General features: G+C 42.1%; 1 protein-coding gene across 1 annotated transcript; it reads right to left on the minus strand.

The window, feature by feature from the left end:
* Window positions 1-299: 299 nt before the first annotated feature.
* On the minus strand, window positions 300-21,499 carry ENTPD3 (ectonucleoside triphosphate diphosphohydrolase 3). Its single transcript, XM_051610605.1, has 11 exons — window positions 21,429-21,499; window positions 21,119-21,170; window positions 19,554-19,674; window positions 14,478-14,595; window positions 10,778-10,928; window positions 9,847-10,006; window positions 7,536-7,766; window positions 6,908-7,180; window positions 6,700-6,810; window positions 3,927-4,064; window positions 300-533 (listed from the first exon to the last, which is right to left on the minus strand). Exons 3-11 carry the CDS (start codon window positions 19,671-19,673, stop codon window positions 300-302), a joined length of 1,536 nt encoding a protein of 511 aa, XP_051466565.1. The 5' UTR covers window position 19,674; window positions 21,119-21,170; window positions 21,429-21,499.
* Between the last annotated feature and the right edge of the window lie 1,816 nt (window positions 21,500-23,315).

Consider the following 23,315-nt stretch of genomic DNA (forward strand, 5'->3'; position numbering starts at 1 on the left):
AGAGTTAATGAAAAAATATAATAATACGTACCTGACAGGAAAAGGCTATTAAATCCTTACCAAGTAAAGTGACTGTCTGCATTTTCTCTGCTCCATGCTGGACAAGCTAGTTTTACAGAAAGAGCTGTAAAAATATTTCAAAAGCCCTCCACCATAACTTAGATTCGTTTGTGTCTCATCTCTTTTTATGCTTCTGGTCCTGAAGTTTTTTTGCCTGTCTTTAATCTGCCCTCCATCTTTCAAAAATAAACTCCTACTTAACAGTACTGCAACATTTTTTGTTTGGTCTTCAGTGAAGTTCATTCTGGAATAAATACATGTTCAACATGACTGATGTTCTTCCGACTACGTGAGACAACACACAGGTAAATAAGGAAGAGAAAACACATCAATGCTGTCGCTGTGAGGAAGATGAGGAGCCCAGCAAACAGAGAAGGCTTCAGAGGTAACTGGATCAGCTTGCCTTCTGCTGGAATCATGTTGGTGAGGCTTAGCATGTAACCGAGTGACCATCCAATACTGCTGTTACCAACCTGCAATAAAGACAGAAGAGTCCTATTCCCATAGACGTTTCAGTCAAAGGAAAGAGGTTCCAAAAGCTCAATTGCTGTTGCTGGCAACTGCCCTTTAAGCTAGCAAGGATGAAACTTTAGTGTAGTTTTCAAAGATACAGAACCATTTAAAATTACTCTTTTTTTGTAGTTCCAGAGGATGCTAATACAACTGGTCACTGGGCTAAAGAAGTGAGACATGTATTAGATGGACAGGTACAAGGACATGTGTGGTATCCATGCAGACAGCCAGTTATGGGATTTTCTGTGCAAGAAAGATTTAATAAAAAAAAAAAGTAAGCACTACTGTCCTAATTCCTAGAATTAGCCTCTCATCTTAGCCAAATCCTAGGATGTTATTTAGTTCAGGCAAGCAAAAAACCCCACAAAGAGTGCCACAGATATGGATAAAGAGGAGGCCAGGGTAAAGTTCCAAAAGCAGGAAATCTTTTATTTTGTGGTTGGTTTTGCGCCTGGAAATGAATCAGCACAAGGCTCTTTTATTTAAAAAATAAACATAAGTGGAAAATTATTTAACAAAAGCAAAAAGGTTACATTTGTATTTGTTCCATGGTCCTCCTGCATTGCTAATTTGAGCAAGTGTTTATCAATTTTCCACTGCTTTTTTCATTAAATCATCATCCTGCCACTTGGTAAGTACAGGATCAGAGGGTGAAGATAGTGACCCTTGTCCTCCTCCCATGTTCCCAGACTCCAATAATGATTTGTCTATTTATGTAAAACATATAAACAAACAATTTCCTCCTACAAATTAAATTTCTACTCCTAAAAAAATATATCTATTGTTAAATATAGTGAAAAAATAAGGGCAAGCATTTCAAGAGAACCAGTGAAACTTATTAAAAGAGGGTAGCCTTGAGAGCCAGCTACAAGATACATATTTGGCTTACACTTTATCATAGGTTTTCTTTTTCAAAGGGCTTGCACTACTTTCAAATCATTCCAGGTAGTTCTAGGGTGTGCTACAAGGCAGTCATATAGCTGAAGTTGTGTTCTTCTGCAACCAACAAGCTCTCCCAAACTCATTTGGCTTTCCATCTCTATTACAGGTTGCCCTACTGTGCTACTACAGAGTTTCTCTGAATGGCTGCCCCTAAATAGTTTGCTTAAATTTGGGAAAGCTCACTTAGGAAATCAAACTTCTTTGGTTATTCTTGTATAAAAAGTGTCATGATGAAGTTGAGGGATGAACTTTTAACAAATTATTTAATGTCTTTAGTGAACAGTTTCAAGCAGTCAGCTACTGGTTGTAGGAGATCATAAAGGCCTATAATATTTGGTTCTTTTTGTACCTATCTATATCCTAATACCTTTTGTTTAACTCATAAAAAGAAAGCTACAGCAGCAGGAACTGGAGTAGGTCACATAAGCAAAGAGGCAAGATGGATGAATGTGCTTTTTCATTGCTAGGAGGGGGGAAAAGCTCTCATTATGAGGTTGAAAACTTTTGCAAGTCATCTAGCTCCAGATACTGCCCAGATAGCATTTGGTTAAGGTTCTTCTCATTGGTTATGTTTAATAATTACATTATTCTTCTAGCATAGGCAAAGAAAACCCACCCTCCGCTCTTGGGAGAAACTGTGGTGTTATCTCTGGGGTAGCTTAGCTGACCAGTTACATTAGATATTAGTATTGTTGTTCTTCCTGGGGCAGATCTAATTAAGTGAATGCAGTCTTTCCTTTTGGAGTTTCATTATTTTCCTAGTGCAAAATCTAGGTAACAAGGTAGTAATTTTAAATAAGCCTTTTGGGTTTTCATTTTGCTCAGTATTTTCATAGTCTTAGCTAAATGTAGAAAAACATTCCTGCACATGGCTGCTCCTGTCTGCTGGGGACAATACAAGGTATATGTATATACCAAGACAAATCCACCCCAACAGGTCCAGATTAAGAGCCCAAAGTAAGCTCTGTGTTCATTTCCCAGTAGAAGGGCTAACTATGGACACTCCTCCAGAGCTGCTAATGGCTGTCCACTACAAGACAAAATAAGGCAAGAAAATCTTATTTGGTTCCCTAGTCCACTAGTAATAGATATGACTGCTCAGAAAACAGTGGTATCATGATGTTGGCAACAGCCCTTTAAGTTAGCAAGGAGAAAACTTCAGTGCAGTATACAAAGATGATACAGGACCATTTTAAATTACCCTTTTTTGTAGTTCCAGAGGATGCTAATAAAACTGGTCACTGGCATTAAGAAGTGAGATAAAGGCTCACAATTTCTCACCGACAACTTGCCAGCATACCCTGCACTTAAAGACACTGCATAAAGATCTACAACGTTTTTGTTTGTTGGTTTTGCATGCAAGTGCTGAAGCATTTCCAAACTATATCACAGAACCATAGAACGGTTTGGGTTGGAAGGGACCTTAAAGACCATCTAGACCCAACCCCCGTGTATGAGCAGGGACACCTCCCACTAGACCACGTTCATTGCTCAGAGCCCCATCCAACCTGGCCTTGAACACTTCCAGGAATGGGGCCTCCACAACTTCTCTGGGCAACCTCTCCCAGTTGTCTCACCACCCCCATAGTGAATTTCCTCCTAATGTGAAGGGCCAAGGAAGGTCAGTCTGGGATAGAGTTTTAGAATAAAGGCTCTACAGAACAGCAGAGAAGAAAAGATGGAGTTACTGAGGGGGACAGCACTTCGTGTTGTAACCAGCTAAGTTTACATAGTGGCCATGCCTTCTAATTTGGAAGCAAAGTTTTCTTAGCTGTAGCTTTAGAATGGATATATACAAGTTCATCCCAAGTACTCTGTTTTTGGGGAAAAAATGGAGGTCAGAGAGAGAGAAACACAGCTATTACCCAGGAACTGTTGTGAGCCTTTTCTCTCTGCCAAATGAAAGCCAATACCCTGTCACCATACATTCTTATCCCAGAGAACCAGATTACAGCACAGATGGATGTGCCAGCTGAGGATAAAAACTGCCCTAGTTGTTTCATCATCACTCACTGACTACTACCAGCTCTGCTGGTTCCCCCAGGGCTCTGCCAGCAGACAGAAAAGCAGGAGTTCTCCTGACCAGCTCAGCAGGGTTAGCTCAAACAGACTTTGACTGGTGAGGTGTTTCAGGCACCTAGAGCAAGTCACTACTTCAACAACTGGGAAAAGGCTTAAAACACAAGTATTTGACCCTATCTTAAAGCTTTTTAAAATAATCTAGGCAACATCTCCAAGTAATGCTGCAATCTCTGGAACCAGGCTGAACTTGCTACTGAGACTTGAAAAGTGGCTTTTTCTTAGGCCAAACATTTTACAACTGTTGTATTTTCGTAGGCTGCTGCACCTCCTGTCTCCTTCTCAACTTCTTTGGATTAAAATAACAGTAAGAGGAAATTATTATTACTCACCTCCTTTTGAAAATGTATCTGTGGCCAAGTTTCTGCATCAAAGTGATAACCATGTAAAAGCAAGTAATAAATGAAATTGGCTAAAAAACAATAGGATCTAGCATGTGTTTCTTCAAATTCAGGCAGCATAAACTGGAGCTGAAAGCAAAAGGTTTTTAAAAAGCATGTCAATTATGAAAAACAAGTGCTTTTGCTTTCTATAACTAGAGAATACTTTGGATTCTAATTAGACTTTATTAGCATTTTTCAGAAACACCAAGTAGAGCTGTGGACAATTAGATACGGAAATTTAGAAAAAGAAAGACCCTGACAGTTATATAGCTTCTGTGGTAAAAAAATGAAAATAAACATAAAACTGCACAGAAAAGACTGAAGCTGTTATGGATCTTGAGTTTTTCCATGTCATGTTTACAGCATGGTTAAAACTGTGGTAGTAAACCATGGCCTCAAATCTCTAAAAGAGGACCACAGACAGAGTCAACCTGGTATGTGGTAGTGATGATGGTAAGTTACAATAGGAAACGCTAGCAACAAAATGAATGCGAACAGGGAGCCAGCTTGATGATCTGAGGTACCTCCTTGCAAATTTAAAATAGATCTGTCAATTTACTCTAGGTTCACACTAACAGAGCTGAGACCAGAACAGGGCATAAGGAATATTGTAGGACTAGAAAAATACAGAGCTAAACCTCCATTAAATAAAGATCCCTGCAAGTTACACAGAACATGTTGTATCACACGACTGCTCTTTGTTTGTCAGCTGCGACCTGGGGTGCCCGTTTGGATCATGATAGACCCAAGAAAAGTGCTTTGATCTCCCAGTCTGATCTGGAAGTGCTGTTGCAAGTCCCAGTGTTTACAAGAAGATCAGGACCTGAATGTCACAGCAATACACAGAGAGACAGATCAAGAAAGCCAGAAAATGAAGAACTGCTGGGTGAAAGATGTTCAGAAAAGGTCATGGATTGCCAGCTGGGAACAATTTGCTTTTCTTAGCGTAAGTAATAGCAAAAAATGAGACTATGCCTTTCCCTCAGATTAACTCTGTGAGGACAATAATTAAATTTAAAAAATTGCCTTCCACCAGTAAAAGTTCCTCAGACAGCAGTGCTGTAGAGTCTCAAAATAAGTAATTGTCTCAAAACAGCCGCCCTGACAAACCAGACATTGTGCTTGGATGGCAACCTCATTCAATAAGCCACCTTGACCCTGTTCTTGCAAGGAGAACCCCTTGTTTGGTAACCACCCTGATAAACTGGACACTGTCCTTACTTGATAAGGAACAGTGGCCAGCAAGAGAAGTCCCATGGAGGCACAGTGCTGTCTTGCAAAAGACCAATTCCCTGTTTAAGGACACAGCACATGTGAAAACAAAGGTCATTGCTTGGTCAACCTGACTGGGGGGGAAGTGGGGGGTGGGAGAGGCAAGTGATCAGCTGGACCCCCATGCCCCACCAGCTCATTTTCAGAACATTCCTGAATGCAACTGAGTCTGCACAAAGTAGGCTGAGTCTCACCAGGAGAGGTGGGCCAGATGCCATCAAAGAGGCAGACTCAAAATGTCCAGGGTGCGCAGCCGCCATCCAAGGACCACAACGTGATGCCGAGATTGTTTGGTGGTGATATCTTTCCTATCCCCTCTTTCTTCATCTCTGTCTGCCCCTCTTAATCTCTCTCTGTGTCTCTCCTAATCTCTCTCTCTGTTTCTAACCTTTTTCTCGGCACATACGTGTAATATAATTTCTATTTTTGCTAAGTTTTTCCAGTTGTAACCTATTGTTTTGAAAGTACCATTTTGCTAAGTTCTGCTGGCTGTAATCTGTTGCTTTGAGAGTGATATTGTTGTGGGGGTTGTTTGGTTTCTTTACAAGCTTTATAATCTTACTCAATTTTAAGTAAAGCAATGTTTTGTATAAGCCTCCTGGGTAATGGTCTTACTCTTAGAATACCACACAAAGAATTCCAGAGATTAATCTCACCAAACGAGTTGCTAAAAGAGATTAAGAGAGGAGGATTCGATCCGAATCTCCCTGGGTTGACCCCTCCTTCTAGGGAACTCTACCCCTGCCTACTCTGTGGAACATATCACTGTACCCACCTTGTGGGATGAGATATTTAACTTGGGCCCCCACCTCTGGGGAGCTGTGCCCACTTGGTGGGATGTGACAAGTGCTAATTCCATCTGATCAGCTCCAACTGCACTGCATCAGCTCTGTGCTACTGTGTGCTCACAGATAATGTAAGACACAACTGATGAGTACTAACTGCTTTGAATACATAGTAATATTGCTGATAATGTGAGATTGAAGTGTGGTTTTAATGAATGTCAGTCCAGCTGAGTTTTGTTTTAAAACCTAAACTGATCTACCCTATCAGCCTTCTAAAAAAATTCCACCAGGGCAATCTCTAGTTCCCTGAAATGCATAAATTCATATTCACATATATTCAGTTGCAACAGCCCTTACTACCTCTGTGACATCAGCTGTAGAAAGCTCAAAGATAAAAAGAGGGAAATGCACACACTGCTTGGCCACATTTCAATATAGGCCAGAAACTCATCTTAGAATCAAGCGGAATGAAAATTCCAAACTTAGTCTGAGTTTTAAGCATGCTAGAATTACTACATGGTTTGAAGCTCAGTGGGAAAACAAACGTTGAGGTTGATACAGACCTTCTGAAAAGCTCTGAATACTTGTCCAATCTTTTTGTCCCTTTTACAGATACAGGAGAAAATAGAAAAAATTAGAAAAAAAACTGCAAGCAACCCACTTACCTGTGCCCAGCTCCGTGAACAGAAAAACCACACACTTGAATTGAAGTCAGCTAGGGAGAAGTGCCCAGATAAATTCAAAGCATTCATTGTATAGTAGAATCCTGAGAAAGCCTACAGAAGAGGAGTAGATGACAGGCCAGTTACTTTCAGAACTACAGGAATCAAAAGCAAGCAAGCTCACAAAGAAATGCTGCGTTTGCAAACCTACCACAAAATTCCCTTTAACTTTGGGCTGATGGATTTCATTAAACAGACAGTATTCTCTGTCTCTGCAAGCAGTGAAGTTAAACAATAAAGAAACCATCTCCTGGCACAGACTTGGGTCTCCTGTTCCATGGAAGTTCACACGCCGGTTTGGGTAATAATTTGCTGGTCTCACAGACTGTGTACAAAGGCTTCCAGAGAAGTACTTCATTGTTAATGCAGTACTGTAATTCTGAGGGTAACATGGATTATCCACATTAGAACTGCTGTTTGATTTCTGGAAGAAAATAAATAAATAAATAGAACCCTCCTAGCAATAAAGGCCACCCAAAAGAAAGACAGACCTAATTTGAATTCACAGAAACTTCTTCCTCAAAAAAACATCGGCAAGATCATTAAAACACTACCAGGGCTAGTTTGGCTTCTTTGTCAGATGGTACAAAACTCTCACTACTTTTTAAGAAATACAAAGAACTATGAAACCTAAGTGCATTTGCCCACAACTAATCGCAACATAGGTCTTGCCAGGGTCTCCAAGCCCCACCAAAGGGAAGCCAACACAAGCCTAAGAACCTGCTCAGACAATTACTGAACACCTGCAAAAGCAACATCACAAAGGGTCCTAAACACACCTGGAACAGCAATGCTAAAAGCCTTTTCTCAGCTTCATCTCTCCCATAGCACTGGAAGCTGTGAGTGTAGACATTGTAGTTGTAACCATACAACTTCACTTGCAAGGTGCTGTTGAAATTATCCTGAGAGGCCTCTGGAATAAACGAAATTTGAGCAGAAGCTCCTCCAAGATCCAGTGCACCCACAGTTTCTTTTCTGTAAGGATGGACCCACATCCTCCAAAGGTTTCTCTACATGTAAAAATAAAAACAAGGCTAATTAGAAATATCATCTGCTTGTTCTCCCTCTTCAAGCTTTCCTACCGTTTACTTAACTTTTTGAGATCACCCTCCTCCCCCCAACTGTGTCCTGCACCCGTTAAAAAAAAAATCTTAGTTCTCAGGAAAACATGGAGATGTTTTTTACATAAGAGGGATGTACTTTCACAGAGTGAAATGATATTGAAAGATGGCAAAAGAAATGCAGCATAGCTTTTGACTCAGAGGCAGCACAATGATCAAAACACAGGACTATCCAGATCAATATCTGTACTAGAATACAGGGAACTGAAGTCCAGATATCCATGAGATCTTGAAGAAATCTGGATTAAAACATTATGAAGATTCGCTTGTTTCAAGTCAAGATGGATTATTAAAGGGATAGCATACTAAGAAATCACACAGAAAAAGAGTGAAAACAGACTGGAAGACACAAGTCAAATGAAAGCTCCATCACAGTAAAAAAAGATCCCTAATCTGCACATTTCCTTCACTGAAACTGCAGTGACAATAAATCTGATCCATTCAACTGGCATTTTTCCCTATTACCCAAAACATCCTTCAAAATTCTGTATTTCACCTACATAGTCACAGTGGAGAATATAGCTTTTGTATTATTATTCATTTCAGTATTAACTGTAGTATTATGTACTGAACATGACCACATGAATGTAAACACAAGAAGGTAAAAGAAACTTTATGGACTAGGAAATATACAAGAAAATTCTACAATGAAAGATTCGTATTAACAGCCCCTAACAGAATTTGACTCAGTCAATTGTCACAAGAATGGTGAAAAGTTTCTCTCTCCTGCTAGTGATATTTCACACGACTCTATACTAAAACGGCTCCACATGGACTTGCAGTCCCTTCAGTAGTCCTTTTAAATCTGCCATGTGGGACTTGATCTTTGGATGATTAAAATTAATGTGTAGAACACTGACATCACCCTGAAGGACATTACGTCAGTTTTGTTGCAAGAAATGCACACAATGAGAAAAACTCTTCCAGAACGTGTGATTTCAACACCATTTTTCGTAACTTTGCAACACATTCACCATGACCTATCAGTGAAATCATCAGCAACTAATTCCTACTAATTGATCACCATGATCTAACAGGAACTGTTCAACCACGACAGCTAACAATACCCAGGGGTTTGGTTGAAAATTTCTTTCAACCTAGTGAGACTATCTGGAAGAAGTTCAGTTAATGCTAAGGGCAGCACACTGATGCCATGAATGCAGATGAACAGGAACAGTTGCTGATCAGCTTGGCACAGCTTTTACTGGGAATTAAATTATACAGGATATATATCTAAAAAGGGATCTCCCAACACATTTGACTCCTTCTCTGCTATGAGGCTCCCGCCTGACTGTATTCTGGGTTCAAGGACAGCATAGGTGTCTTTATATTGGCACCACTTTGTCTGCACAAGACAGTTGGTATCACGGCCCACTCCTCACAGCCCTCAGCTTTTCAGCACTATTGGAATGAATTGTGTCTGAGTGATTTCTGGCTCAGCCGAGGCACATTTGGCCACAGCAACTTAATCACCTTCACTGCTTCAAACAGTCTTGTCCGCTTAGGACAAGTGAGCCAACACTGCAAAACAAGTTGGAGACTCCTAAGCTGTGCAGATCCTTCACCAGTAGAGCTGCAGGGACAGCAACCACCTGAGGAAGTGACAGCAAACATCTGCAGTTGGCACCACTGACAAGACAATCAACACCTGTCACACAACATACCAATGCATTTAAGAGCAATGGAACTCCTGTTTCTAGGTAAGGCATCCGATGCCATTTAGGGAAGAGCCCTGTTTTTGTGGATCAACAATTTTACCTGTGCCTTAATGCATTCCTGTAGCATCATATTCTTTGATTAATGTTTGCTTTGTTCTATTACTGCCACAAAAAGACCCTGTCATATATTTCAGTGAAAAATGGAAGTTATAGCTATGATGTGTTAACAGGCATATCCCCTCAAACTTCTCATTTACAAGAAACAGTGGGGGGGACAAAAAAACAACAAACATGCAGTTTTTTCCACACACCTCTAAGAAATTGCCCATTAAATAGTTGGCTGTTATCCATCCATACACCCCTTCCTCTGGCCCAGTTATGATTTGTGCACCCCTAAATTCAAAAGGTTGTGTTCTGAAGTAGTTTTGAATGGTTGCAAGGACTTCATTGGCTGCCGATTCATTTTGCAACCTAAGCAATTCACAAAACATGAGACACTGAGCATCTGGAAAGGCAATTACATGTGTATTGTTCACTGGCTAGCAATTCAAGAAAACTACAATCACCTAATAAAAAAACAGACATTGTTTCCCTAAAAGCAAAGCTTATTTTAGGGAACAGCCAAGTATCCAGCACCGTTTCAGCAAGCAACTCCCTCATGATGTACAAACTTCACTCTTTATCATACAAGTCCATGGGTGGTTTTTTTTTTATATATACTTTTCTTTTCCGTAAACTGATTGCTTATATGACAGCCACTGGTTAAAACAGGCCCAGAGACTTTCTTCCCACTCTGTTTAGCCACAGAACAAACATAAAAAGCCAGTTTGTGCCAGGGCTAAAGCCACAGACAGACCCCAAAAGCCACATTACACCACATTCACACTCAGAAAACTCTGCAGTGTTTTGCTTTAACCTGCCTTTTCTGCCCACAGCTATGCACAAACATTATCTGTTTACCTAACACTGAATTTTAAGACAGATTTGGAAGAGAAAAGTAGACTCTTTGTCTTCTCCAGAATAAAGCAAGCATTTCTTTTCAATATGGCATAATAAAGGATTTTTATACAGCCCCACTTTCCCTGCAGAAAAAGTTAATTAAATTAAATTGGCTGGGCTCCATTTCCTTCTGAGATGGCCAATTTCCAATGGATAAAAATGTGTCCAGTACATTTTTCACATTCTGTTTTCACAGACTGCTATGCTAGTATGCATAGAGAGGAGTTCAAGTTTCTGCCATACCTCAGTAGTCTCATACCAGCTGTAGCCCCCAGATAAACAGAAGTGGTTTTATGCAAGTGAACTGGTATTCTCTCCTTGACTTCATTCAGACACTCGTCAAAGGGTTTGGCAAGAGCTCCAGGGTCACTCTCATAGCTGGATATACCAGGGCCTAAAAGAGAACAAGCAGATTCATTTAATTCTGCTTTGCCAACTACAAATGAGCCCTATTAGCAAACAGGTAATGAGAGAAAGAGATTTCCCCCTTCCCTCCTGTAACTCCAAACAAGGACAGGATGGTTGAAAATGATGAGTGCTTAAGGAATAAACAATGTAGTGACACTCCCAGCTATGCGAGACAGAGAAGATACCTGCAAACTGTTTGTCTGCATTTCTGAGTGTAAACATATAAACCTATAGCACCATATGTAGAGTGAGATATAGAGTATAACCATGTAACAACACAATGACAGCGGTGCTATATTAATGATAAGAGGTTTATTCATGGCAGATGCTGTAGAAAGTACTATGTCTAATGGATGCACAATTTCTCTGGTATGCGAAAGAACGGGAAACCCATCCTTCCACAACCTAAGACAAAGACTTCCTACTCTGGTTTGTCACAACTGTTGAGCACATCATGGCCCCACTACAACTCACTACTTTCAACTGATAGTAAAATAATAAGCTTCTGCAAGGAATTACAGGCAAAATGTTAAGATGTACACAAATGGCTCTTGAATTCATACAGGTCCAAGACTAGGCTGGTACACGAACTACTAAGTGTTTCACAGCTTTCCAAACTTCCAAAGCCTTGAAACAGGAATGCAAGTTACAACATTCTGCATAAGGCACAACTATTGGAATAATTAACATTAAGGTCTTACTTCCCTTGCTCAACAATCCAAGCACCAGCAGGACCTCAATTTGTTCAGGCTCACCTTGGGCATGACCAAAACCATTCCTTACTAACATTTCCTAGCTGAGGAACTTGCACAAGGACAAATCCAGGCATTCCCATGAAGCCACTGCCCCACAGAAAACAGCTCCACCAGAACTCCATCTAGTTCTCCTGTAACAGCCATATCTCTCACAACCTGATCCCAACCTAACCAAAAAGTCTCTCTCGCAGAGTTAAAATGATTAACCATTTGTGTTCAGCCACACTGAACTGATAAAACCAGAAGAAAAAATATGTAAGACTTTACAGACTCCTCATTCCACCACTCCCATTTCCACACTATGAATTTAAACAAACATTACCATGTCACCATTAGACGTTCACAGCCCTAGTTTGGAATAAGACTTCCAAAAGTCTTAAGGCTAGCATAGGTGGGCATGAAGCTGGCAGTAAAGTTCTTACCGGAGGAAAACAGAGCAGCAGCAACTGCTGCTCTGTATCCTCAGCAGCTGCAGTTGCCTCACACACCCCTTGGCGGCAGCAACCTCTGTCTCCCAGTGTTCAGACTGAGCAGGTCACAAGGTGATGAACATTTTGTTCGGACGATTACCTGCTTTGCCGATGCTTAGAGCCTGACCAGGACAGACTAACTGCACTATATAGAAAGAGTTTTGGTTTGGGGCTGGCTCCTGCACACAGAAGCAGAGGTATCTTATAACGGCAGAAATTAAATAATAAAACCACCCCAGAACTTGCAGAGTAGTTGACCATTTGACTTCCAAGTTCCTAAGTATTGGAAAGTCTGCCCCTCAGTATGCCCAGAACCATCTCCCAGTTTAAGTGATTAAGCCTATGTGGTTAGAGGGTCATTAGAGAAACACTGGCAGATGTGTTCACCACTGTCCCCCACAACTTACAGGACCTCTCCCATGGGCCCTCTGTCTCCTCCAGTGCAGAGTCAACCAAGAATGGAGCCGTGAACCCTGCTGATTTTGTACAATGGAGGATAAGGAGTATTTTGGCTGACCACAGTTAAGGCCTCTCTGAACCTGAACAGTTCACAGCAATTTGAACTCCTCCCTTTCATGATTTTTTGTTTTCCCTGGAGGCAAAACAAAACCCAAACCTATTAAATTCACAAAGTACTCTTCTGTCATTTTTTAAGGAGGAGAATTAACAGTTTCTCTGTTTTTTCTCACACAAGAATTCCTAAAAGCAATATTCCTAATGAGCCAAGACAGGAGTTAGCAGAGTGTACCCCTCATCTGAGCAGGCTGGCCACCATTCTCACAGCCTGCAAGGACACATCATAAGGCACATGACAATGCATTGCTACTGTGCACATTACACTTGCTTTCCTCTCCTTCTTCTAAAATTCCTAAAAATGTCCACACGTATATTTAATGCTGAAGACAGAAATGTTGGTGCTGTTAAGAAACTAATGCCCTCTACTCATCTAGTTACTCAAGGACTCTATGGCTACATCTCCAACATCTATTTCCAGACACAACGAGGGATGCAGGATTTTGTGTGATCATGACAGAGAGAAGGGAAAAATCTTCCTTGAAGGCCACAGTTACTACCAGAGATCAACACAAGCTGCACCGAGACTTCCTGAGTTGTCTCACCTTCTTCTCGTGCCTAACTTGCAAACCAAGACTAGTACACTAAACAAACTGCTGAAGTCAGTATCTTAGAGGATAATCTACAGCTCATTTAACTCAGACTAGCAGAATTTACCAAGTTTGACTTCCTGCAGAAATCCCTTATGGAGTCGCTACTGTTTAATAACGTGGATTTCTCTCCCCTGCCAGGCCACCTGTCTTCATAAAATGTGTGGAATTTTGGTATCTTTGAAAGCTTAGTCAAATGTCACTGATGTTGACCAAGAGACTCAAAAGCTCTTATGAAGGAATCCAGAACAAGCTATTAGAAAATATACTTATCCATATCAGAATGTGAGCAAATGTCAGTCTAGTCTAGCAGCCTCTCTCTGAATCAGTGCAAAACCTCAAACAAAAGACAAGGCAGATGGTACTTGTCGTGGGACATCTTCTAGCAGTGCACAACTACAGGTCTTCCTGAGACAAAGGCCAGACCTGCATATTTGATAAAACTATGGCATCCTGTCTGGCACAGTTCTGCAGTTTAGCTATTTTAATTGATAATTTCATTAGACACTTCCTAGTTCTGTAGCATGGAGAAGCTCTTCTTCTGTAATTTCCCCTCAGTTGCCTCTTTTCAAGTAATGACAGAGCAATTCCTAATGAACTGCATTTGCCTTGTTTCTCTTGGAAACCTGACTCAAACAGCAGAGTTGCTTTTCTTTAAATGTCACTAAGACTTCTGAAAAATAAATACTAACTTATCAGACTCCTGTAGCATAGCCAACACCCATTTTTGTCTCCATCACAATTAAAGACAACCGTCTAGCAAAGGCTGCATCCCCATTCTTCTCAAAGACTTCTTACTCCAAGCTATTTTAAAATATATTTTATACTTGCCTTTTAAAACACATTATTTCAGGGGACAAGGACTAAACATTAACAGGGCCTGATATTCTTTAGGTCAAATTCTGTCTGCAGCAATCATGCACTGCAATGGAAGTTTAGTTAAAATTTCTTCTCTCCTTTGCAGGTTAGGGCACCCTGTGTAGCAGGATGCTCAGCAGGACTGATGCTGACAGATACAGACATAGCCTTAACAGTTCTTCCTCCCCAGGACTGAAATGGGAAGACAGTAGAAAAAAAACAATATAGGCTTCCAGATAATCTCTCCTTGGAGTCTTGAAAGAAACAAGACAGTTCAATTTGAGCTCACCTTTCACATTACATTTGAAGGTTTGGCTTACTACTCCTGTGTCATTTTCTTTTTCTGCTGGCCATTCATAGACAAAGACTGTAGTTCGAGAGGATCCAGCATCCAGCACTATTCCATACTGGAGAGAAAAAATAATACATTAGATCAGGAAACAAGCAGTGACAGCTTAAAGGCCCATATGCAGCTGTGCTTCTTTGCACCATCAAACACTTTAGAACATGTATGCACAGTGTATTTATAAGAGAGATTAATTCTAGTGTTAGGCACTTGGCATGAATCCAACAGCCAAACACAGAATGAATCTGGCTGCAAAACAAAAAACATACTACGTATCTTCAGTAATTAATTCAGTGGGGATGTAGAATGTTCATCTCCTATCACCATCAAGTTGAAAATCCACACTGACATATAGATAACACTGCATTAGGACCTGATTTTCCAGCAAGTTCATTTCCCATTATCCCAGCCTCCCAGACAATTGAGTTTGATACCTAAGCACAGACATTAGATTCAAGGCAGCCCAAGGGATCCATAAAACTATGACCAAAGAGATAAAGTACATAATTATCCACGGTGAGAATGATGTAAACAAATCTGGTTCTTTTCTAATTGCCCCATAAACCTCTCTCTTTGAGTGGTTTAGGCAGTCCACCTGAGAGTTTGCCACTGAAAACAGGCTGCCAGAGCGTGAGACAACAAAGAGGGAAAGAGAATCAACATCACCTTATGTTTATTTATTAAATAAATTATAAATATTTAATTGACTTGCCCCAGCTCACTTGGACTCTGTGGAATTAAAGCACAGGTTTCTCCATCTCATTCTACTGTTCACCAGACCAGTTTTTCCCCTTCTCCATCTTTTCTAACAGCTGAAACTGTAGTAACTGGCAAGGCAAATGGCATGAAGGATAGAAAGCTGCAGTTTTGCTTATCCTCTTAAATGATCCTTGAAAGTACATTTAGCTGCCCCCCTCTTCTGAAGCCATCTGATTGGTAAGAATCACACAGTGTGGGGTTAATTTGTCAACTTTATTTTTAAAAAGACAGATGCACAGGACCCTGGCAATACTGGAAAATGAGAGCCTCCATCTGGCTGCAAAGCAGTAAGAGCCCGTGCAACAGGCCAATAAATTTCATCCCACTGCCTCCCTGGGGAGTCTCAAGTCTGACCAAGAAAGATCACTGCTTCAGGTGGCAAACCATTCAGCTTCCACACCTCATCAGTTCCCAGCTTCCACTGCAATCCTAGAAACTCCTGGCCCCCAAAGAACTACCAGAAACACCAGTCTAGTCTGTTTCCTAGAGGACTGGTAGATAATGAAAATTCCGCTTATATTTATCCACATTATATTTACCCTGATCAACTAAGAGGTGTAAGGCTCCACACGTACTACCCAATCACTGTACCATCAGGTTTCATTCAAATTACTACTTTAGCAAAGATACCGAGTGGATTTCCTCTCCTTGAAAAGACAGACGAGTGCTCTGGAGACACATAACAGAGTAACTGTCAATCTGCTCACAGGCTATTAATTGAATCTAGTCTCAGTCAGCTCTAAGAGCCAACCATAAGCTTTTAAATACAGAGCCAACTATCCTGCCCAAGTAGAGCTGGAAGACAATGGAAGTATTTTTACCTCAGCTAGCTGTGGGGTTTTTTGACCTACTTCCATCCTCTTCTGCATTTCCCAGCCTACTTCCAGAAAGTAACAGATTTCCATCCCTAAGTCTAGTAGTACACTTATGTGAACCAATGCTTGACTGACAATTTTATTTTCTTCCTTCTTCTACTTTTCCTATACATCTCTTGTTTACTTTCAAAGAGATGCTTGTTTTTTAACAGGGCTCTTGGGCCCATTTCAGGGTGATTCTTAAAGCTCCTCAGAGCTGCCCATGCAGCCTCATCAAGCGGTGATCCGTGAGAAGTGTGCCAGGTGTTAGGACTAAGATTAATCTTTACTTAAAATAATCAAAGTGACAGAGGATACAGCATTTTAAGAGGGGGAGAGAATTCTACATGACTTGTCTCAGACTGCTGCTAAGACAAACTGGTTGAATTAAAATTCTCTGATGATGTTACATTTCTGCCCAAGTTGCAAGTCAAATCACCTTTGGCCGCCCTTTGAGGACAAGCAATGCCTTCCTGTTTTGCAATGCATTGTGTGGGACTGAGCACAGGAAAACCCTTAGCCAGGGCTAGCAGCCATTAAAGATCAGAAAACCTTTTTCTCCCTCCTTTCCTCTCTACTTCAACTTTCCCAGTGAGGATGTCCATCATCTCCACTCAGCCACCAATGGCGAGATATAAAGGCCAAGTGATTCCCTAATACCCAAAAACTGCGCTGTCTAGACAGTGGACTAATTAGTCAGAGAAGACAGGGAGACATTAACCCAGAAAAGCTTCCAAGTTCTGTTTTCTTGTCCAGCAGAAGGAAGAAAGGAAGAAAAAAAAAGTTACTTGAAGGAAAATGCTTTTGGGGTTTACTGTTGCCCAGGGTACATTCAGCTGGGCTGATTAAGGAGACAACTATCCCTCCCCTATAAAGTGTTTGTCCTTCCCTTGCAAGAACTACCTGTGTGACAACCAATCTGGTTGTGGCCCAAACAGGTAAGAGATATTCCTACAAATAGCTTTGTAATTATATCCTGAAGTGTTGTAATCCCAAAATGGAAGTAAGAAGCCACCCCAGGTTTATCACCTGAATCCCTTTCCACAGGAGGATGTAGAGATGCATGAACCCTTAAAGCAGTTATGACAACTCACCTGCCTTCCAATCCCTCTGGAAAACTGCCACAGGAAGCTAACAGGCTGGACTAGTTACAGGGAAGACTGAGGCTACAAAAGTGGGTCCATGCTAGAAGTGGAGTTCAGAAGTTCAGCTACATAGGTTTGTACTACTTTTAGTCACGTATAACATCTACAAACAAGGCAAAACATATCCTAAGACTCAAAAGAGATGTGCAAAATTTAGATGCTGAGAAATGTAGCACCTGGAGAGGCAAATTAAAGAAACAAAATACAGAAGGGAGGGGTTTTCCTCTTCAAGGCTCAGAAAACATCGGTAGGCAAAAAAAAAGTTTTACTGGTACAAAGGCTCATTTCAATCAGAGCTTGTACCATTTACAATTCTGGGCTTCTTCAAAAACTATGCCACTAAGGATGTTTGTGCCCTCTTCATCACTATCCTGGCTTCATACCATGTGTCAATGAGTCACAAGTTCTTTCAGTGCCTCAGTCTCATGCACGTGGGCAGGTCCCTCCTTCTCAAATCACTGGCTTCAGGTAACCCAAACACCCAGAAACAAAAATACTTAATTTTGCAACAACACTTTAAAACATCAGTGACTTGGCAGGTCATTTCTCCCTCGTGCCATAAAGGAATGAACCTGAATGCTCTCAATGGGCATCCTGGGAAAGAGCTCTTATGCTACAGATAACATGAACTCTAGTTATCCTTCAGTAGTTGTTTTGGTTTTGTGGACAGGAGCCAGAAGAAGAATGAGGCCATTTACAAACAGTAGGTTTGGTTTCATCACGTTATTGCCATATTTAATTTTAATAAACTGCTAAGTTTAGGACACTGCCACTTCCAGGCTCCATCATATCAGCTAAGTACTGGGGAGTTTTGCACTGGCATACCAAGGTCCTCCCTCTGCTCCTGAAGAATAACTTCCTTAGGGCGTTTAATCATACACTGAGGACTACTCAGCATCTCAGGAATCAAACACACCACCTTCTATATCAACTGGGATTTTATGCAATGGCAGGCTTACAGCCCAAAAAGAAACCCAAAGCCAAAGCACCTAGCAAAGGAACCACCAGTCTTTCTCCAGGACCAGCCATGAAGCTGCTGTGATTCAGGAAGACCTCCCCATCTACACCAGCTCCAGATGGTCATGGTGGGTCTGATGTTTGCTCAGAGTAAGGCAGTTTCATCATTCTGAATGTGAAACTGAATTAATGACAAACACAAGGGTTGTTTAGGCTGTCATTTAGATAATGGCTTCAGCTCACATGTCAGTCCAGTCATGCCTGAATGAAAATTGCCAGGATGTAAGGCTGTTGCAAGCAGAGATGTGGGACACAACAGGGAGTAAACTTGTGGGACACAACAGGGAGTAAACTTGAGGCACTATGTCCGTGTGCAAGATCCCAGCACACACACCCTGCCACACCACACAAACACACAAAACTAGTATCAGAATACAGTTTTATACCATCGTCTGACTTGAACACCAACAAATGATTCAGACATAGCCAAAGGTGTTTATAGTCCCATTCAGGAACATTAGCCAATAGCTATCAGTATGTGAACTATCCAGTTAAGTATATACACAGAGGGAAAGAAAGAAAGGACTTCAAATCATCTGACAAGGTTTACATGCTTGTAGCTCTCCTCAGAAGAAACACAGGACTCAAAATGCCAGACTAGGCAGTTTCTCTAGAAGGCTAATTTCTACAGATTTGTCCTCAGTTTGAGTACACACCTTACTGAAGGATCTGCACATGGTGCAGCAGCCCAAGACAAAGCCTAAATGACAGAGTATTTCAGTTTGTCTTTTCCAGATTGTTCTGCCTTCCTCATGAAGCTACTTTGCTTCTGTTAATATTCAGCAAGTCCCAACATGTCATGAAGTGCACAGCCCAAATGCTTTTGACACACACCAGCAGTTTGCAAAGACTTCAGAACAAACTTCGTAGCTGTGCTTGGGGGCAGAATTTAAACTCCAGGTATTTCCCACTTCAAAATTATCTTAAAGTTACTTTCAATCTCTGGCAAAAATTAAAAAGCAGTGGCATTTTCTTCTCACTTGGCCTTTTAGTCTTGGAGAAGACATTGTGTGATAGGCATCACAGACATGGACTCAAGGAATGCTTTTCCTGCTTTGCCACCGACTCTGTGATCTTGACCAGTTCTCTTTTATCTTAGCTTCAATTTTCCCATGAGAGAGATGTGATTAAAAACTAATTGATGGCTGTATGCTCATTTGAATCACGTAATAAAGATTCATTGATAAAGTGACAATATTAAATAGCAGTTAAAAATGCTCTCCTTCTTTACATGTTCAACTTACCTTAAACCCTGGGGAGAGGATCTGTTGCTGATTTACCTGAATCACTGCAATAGCAATGACAAGAACTACGCTTAGAAAAAGAAACACTTGGGCAACGACACTTGGGGTTCTGGTGAGCATTCTGAAACAAGAAAAAAAGGGAAACGCTTAAAGAATGTGAAAGGATTCAGTGATTCTCTCTTAAGGCCTATAGCCCTAAATCAGTTGAGACTCCTCATCTCATCAACTAGATTATGCTACATGAAAATTCTGTGTTCTCCTCAAGAACTACCTAGTGTTTTGCTGCTACTAACTTTTAATTGTCTAGAAGGGGTGTGTCTATATTGTCATGCAAACGCACGGCAGATTTCACCCTCAGATGCCTCTACACTCATTTCCTAGAGCCTCTACATGCAGATGCATGCTCACCATCTCCTGCTGCCTCAGGAAATGGGATCAGTGGGCAAGCTGGGGCTAGTGCCCACTACGTGATGCCATGTACACTCACAACATAGACACAGCCATGTGGACACAATGCTGGCAGCTGGAGTACTGCTGGATGTTTCTGCCAGAGAAGCAAGGTCAGCTTCACTAATACATACAGGCTGTTTCAGCAAGACATGAAAGAGGTTTTAAGAACATTAAGGTAGGCATCTTCCAGTTTTGATGTGTTCATGAAGTACATTTGTGTGCATGTGTGTATGCATTAATGCCAAGCCTATTACTAGCACTTTGCACTACACATAGAATACAAAATATACAGCTTAACTAGCAAGTCTTCCAATGAAAAGTTATTAAATCTAAGTAAATCTAACATGTAGTTATGTTAGACAAACCCAAAGGTGACATGGAATATGCATACTCATGATAAGGCTGTCTATATGCTCTCACTCTCTAGAAAGGGTTTCTAGAATTCAAATATGTTTAAGGCTTCCTGTAACTTCTGTTCATCCTTCATTTTTGCAGGTCCCTGGCCAGACAGCTCGTCACCTCAGAAGGCCTTTCAGTACCTCCAAGAACGGACAAACCCCCTACCAAAAATTCTTGTGCTCCACAGGGGTTGAGGAAAGAGATGGCTGGTGGGAGATGGCCACCTTGGAAAAGTCAGAGGAACATAAAAAGGAGAACTTCCTTGCCTTTCTCATTTTCAGTTATTTTGTCATAGAAATATCAAGTTAGCCTAGTGTGATCTATCCTGACTCCCATCTCCTAATTCTTCCATACTAATGGCCAACTACAAGCCAAATCAAAGATTGTGATGAAGTATCAAAAAGCAGATACATTCCATTATTAGAACAACATCATCCTGAAGCAAGAAACAGCATAAATACATATTTTTCCACACCCAATTAAGCACACGGGGCCACACAGGAACATATTGGAGGGGTGACTTTCTACATCTTACCTCAAAGTAAAAGGAATTCCTGCCTGAAAAGAAAAATTGACTAAAACTTCTTCGTGACACCAACATTTTGAGTTTAACAAGGTTAAATACACATCTGCGCAAACGACAGCGCATGTTATATGCTGAAACTCCTTATCCCAGGTTGCTTGAAACTTCAGACCCACTTATTTCAGGTACTGACCTCTCTGTTCATAGGTGGGTAGGAAGGCACCATCAATATCTTCCTTCTCGCTCTAACCAGAGAGATAAAAAACACGCCAGCATTTATTTCACAAGGGGTCTACAGGTGGTGAATGCTTCTCAAATGCTGAAAATAAAACCCAACCCAACCCCCACACCCACAGCCCTTTAAACCCCGCAATTAAAAACCCGCGAGGAGGTTCCACAGGCCTTCCTTGGCAGGAGAAATTAAGTAAAAAAAAAACAAGCCCACGGGACCCCAAATTAGCAGCTGAACCTCAGAGCTTCCCCCCCCCCCCCCCTCAGCTCACTGTCGTCCCGGGCGAGAGAGCTTCACAAAACGATCGCGGCTGGCGAGGAAAGGCGGAATTCCCCCCCTCCCCAAAAGAAATACCGCAGAGACAGGGAGGCTCCTCCTCCCCCCGGCCCCGCGCCCGCCTCCCTCCCGCGCCCTGCCCGCCTCCGTTCCCCGCAGCATCCCCGCTCCGCGCCGCGCCGCGCCGGGCTGGGGAGGAGCGGCAGGAGGGCAATTGCGGGCGCCTCCCGCCCTGGGGTTGGGGGGTCTTTGCGGAGAATCACTCGGTGGTTCTTCCTCGCCCTCCGCTCCCGCGTTTCGGAAGGGAACTAAAAGGGAAAACAAACCAACCGAACCAAACAGAACCAAACGACCCACAGAGCTGGCAGGTAACGCGGTGCGGCTGGATGCTGGAGGAGGGCCCGGGCAGGGGGGTCTCGGCGCGCAGACCCAGCGCGGGGGGAGGTCCTGCTGGGACCCCCTCCAAAACTCCTGCCACACAGCCGTGTCTCCCTCCTTTCCCCCCCCACCCCCAGCAGCTGCTCCCCGTTTTCCGGAAGCGCCCGTCTGGCTTTGCTAGCAGCTGATGCAGCAGGAGCCTGCTGGCTGTCCCTAAATCCTATTCCTCCCTTCCCTGCCAAAGCAAGGAGAGCTTTGTCTAGAGATGACACTGTGGGCCAAAGAAAAGTATTGCCCTGCCCCTTCTAAAAGGAACAAATGCTTACTCAGGAGGGCTTTTCTTGGCCCTCAGAAATTAGTGCTAGCCCCAGTCTCAGGGCTGCCTTTCCATTCCAGTTCGAGCATACCAGCTCCACTTGTTTCATAACTCTGCTGGAGTTCTTGCCAAACCTAGACAGCTCAGTGGAGCTAGCGCATACCCAGAAACTCAGATAAAAAGCAAAGTCACGGAGATCCTGCCCCCATCACCTGCCCGACCTGTGTGATGAGCTACAGCCAGGGATCGTCCTGCAGGATGGGTTTCCCAGAGACCGTGAGCCCGGGAATCACAGTGAGGCACCTCAGCCACTTTGCCACCATTTGCTTATTGTTCTAGAATTCAAATCACATAACATTTAAAAAAAAAAAAAAAAAGAAAGAAAAGAAAAGAGATTAAGAAACCAGCTGCAGCCTCACAAGCCATCTCTGAGCATCCTTCTATAGTCTACTCATTTGGGGAGTGAAAGTAATTTCCTCTTCTTCATGACATCACATTATTAAAGCTTGTTTAATGATGATCTTCATGGATCAGTTCAGCTATTTCTAACCCATGAAGACAAAGCCTCCCATCTTGTCTGATCCCTCTGTTGCATGTAAATCCTTTCCTTTTTTTCTGTATCATTTCCATTTGTGTGGCATCTTTTTCTTCGCCCATCCAAGTGCATTTTGTCCTGTATACTGATTGTATTGGCCTGCTCTGCTGCAGCAGAATCTGTCTCAAGTGTCCATTTAAAGTGGACTCAAGTTAGCTGGATTGCTTATCTCACACTAAGGCATATTATTTTTTGCTACCATCAAACAAACATTCTGAAATAAAACATTGACACCCACTTCAACCAGACCTACAACTAACGCTGACCAGTGACTACCATGTAATGCTTGCAAAGAAAGTAAACCCTACCTTCTATATAATCTCCTTCTATAAAGGCTGAGTCCCAGCTCTCTCAGCCTTTCCTCATAAGACAGATGCTCCACTCCCCCAGTCATCTTTGTTGCCCTCCACTGGACTCTCTCCAGTAGCTCCCTGTCTCTCTTGAACTAGTGAGCCCTGAACTGGATGCAGTATTTCAGATGTGGTCTCACCAGGGCAGAGTAGAGGGGGAGAATGACCTCTCTTGACCTACTGCCCACACTCTTCCTTATGCACCCCAGGATTCCATTGGCCCTTTTGGCACTAAGGGCACAC

Source organism: Apus apus, chromosome 2 (assembly GCF_020740795.1).
Source record: "Apus apus isolate bApuApu2 chromosome 2, bApuApu2.pri.cur, whole genome shotgun sequence".
In the NCBI taxonomy this organism is placed as follows: domain Eukaryota; kingdom Metazoa; phylum Chordata; class Aves; order Apodiformes; family Apodidae; genus Apus; species Apus apus.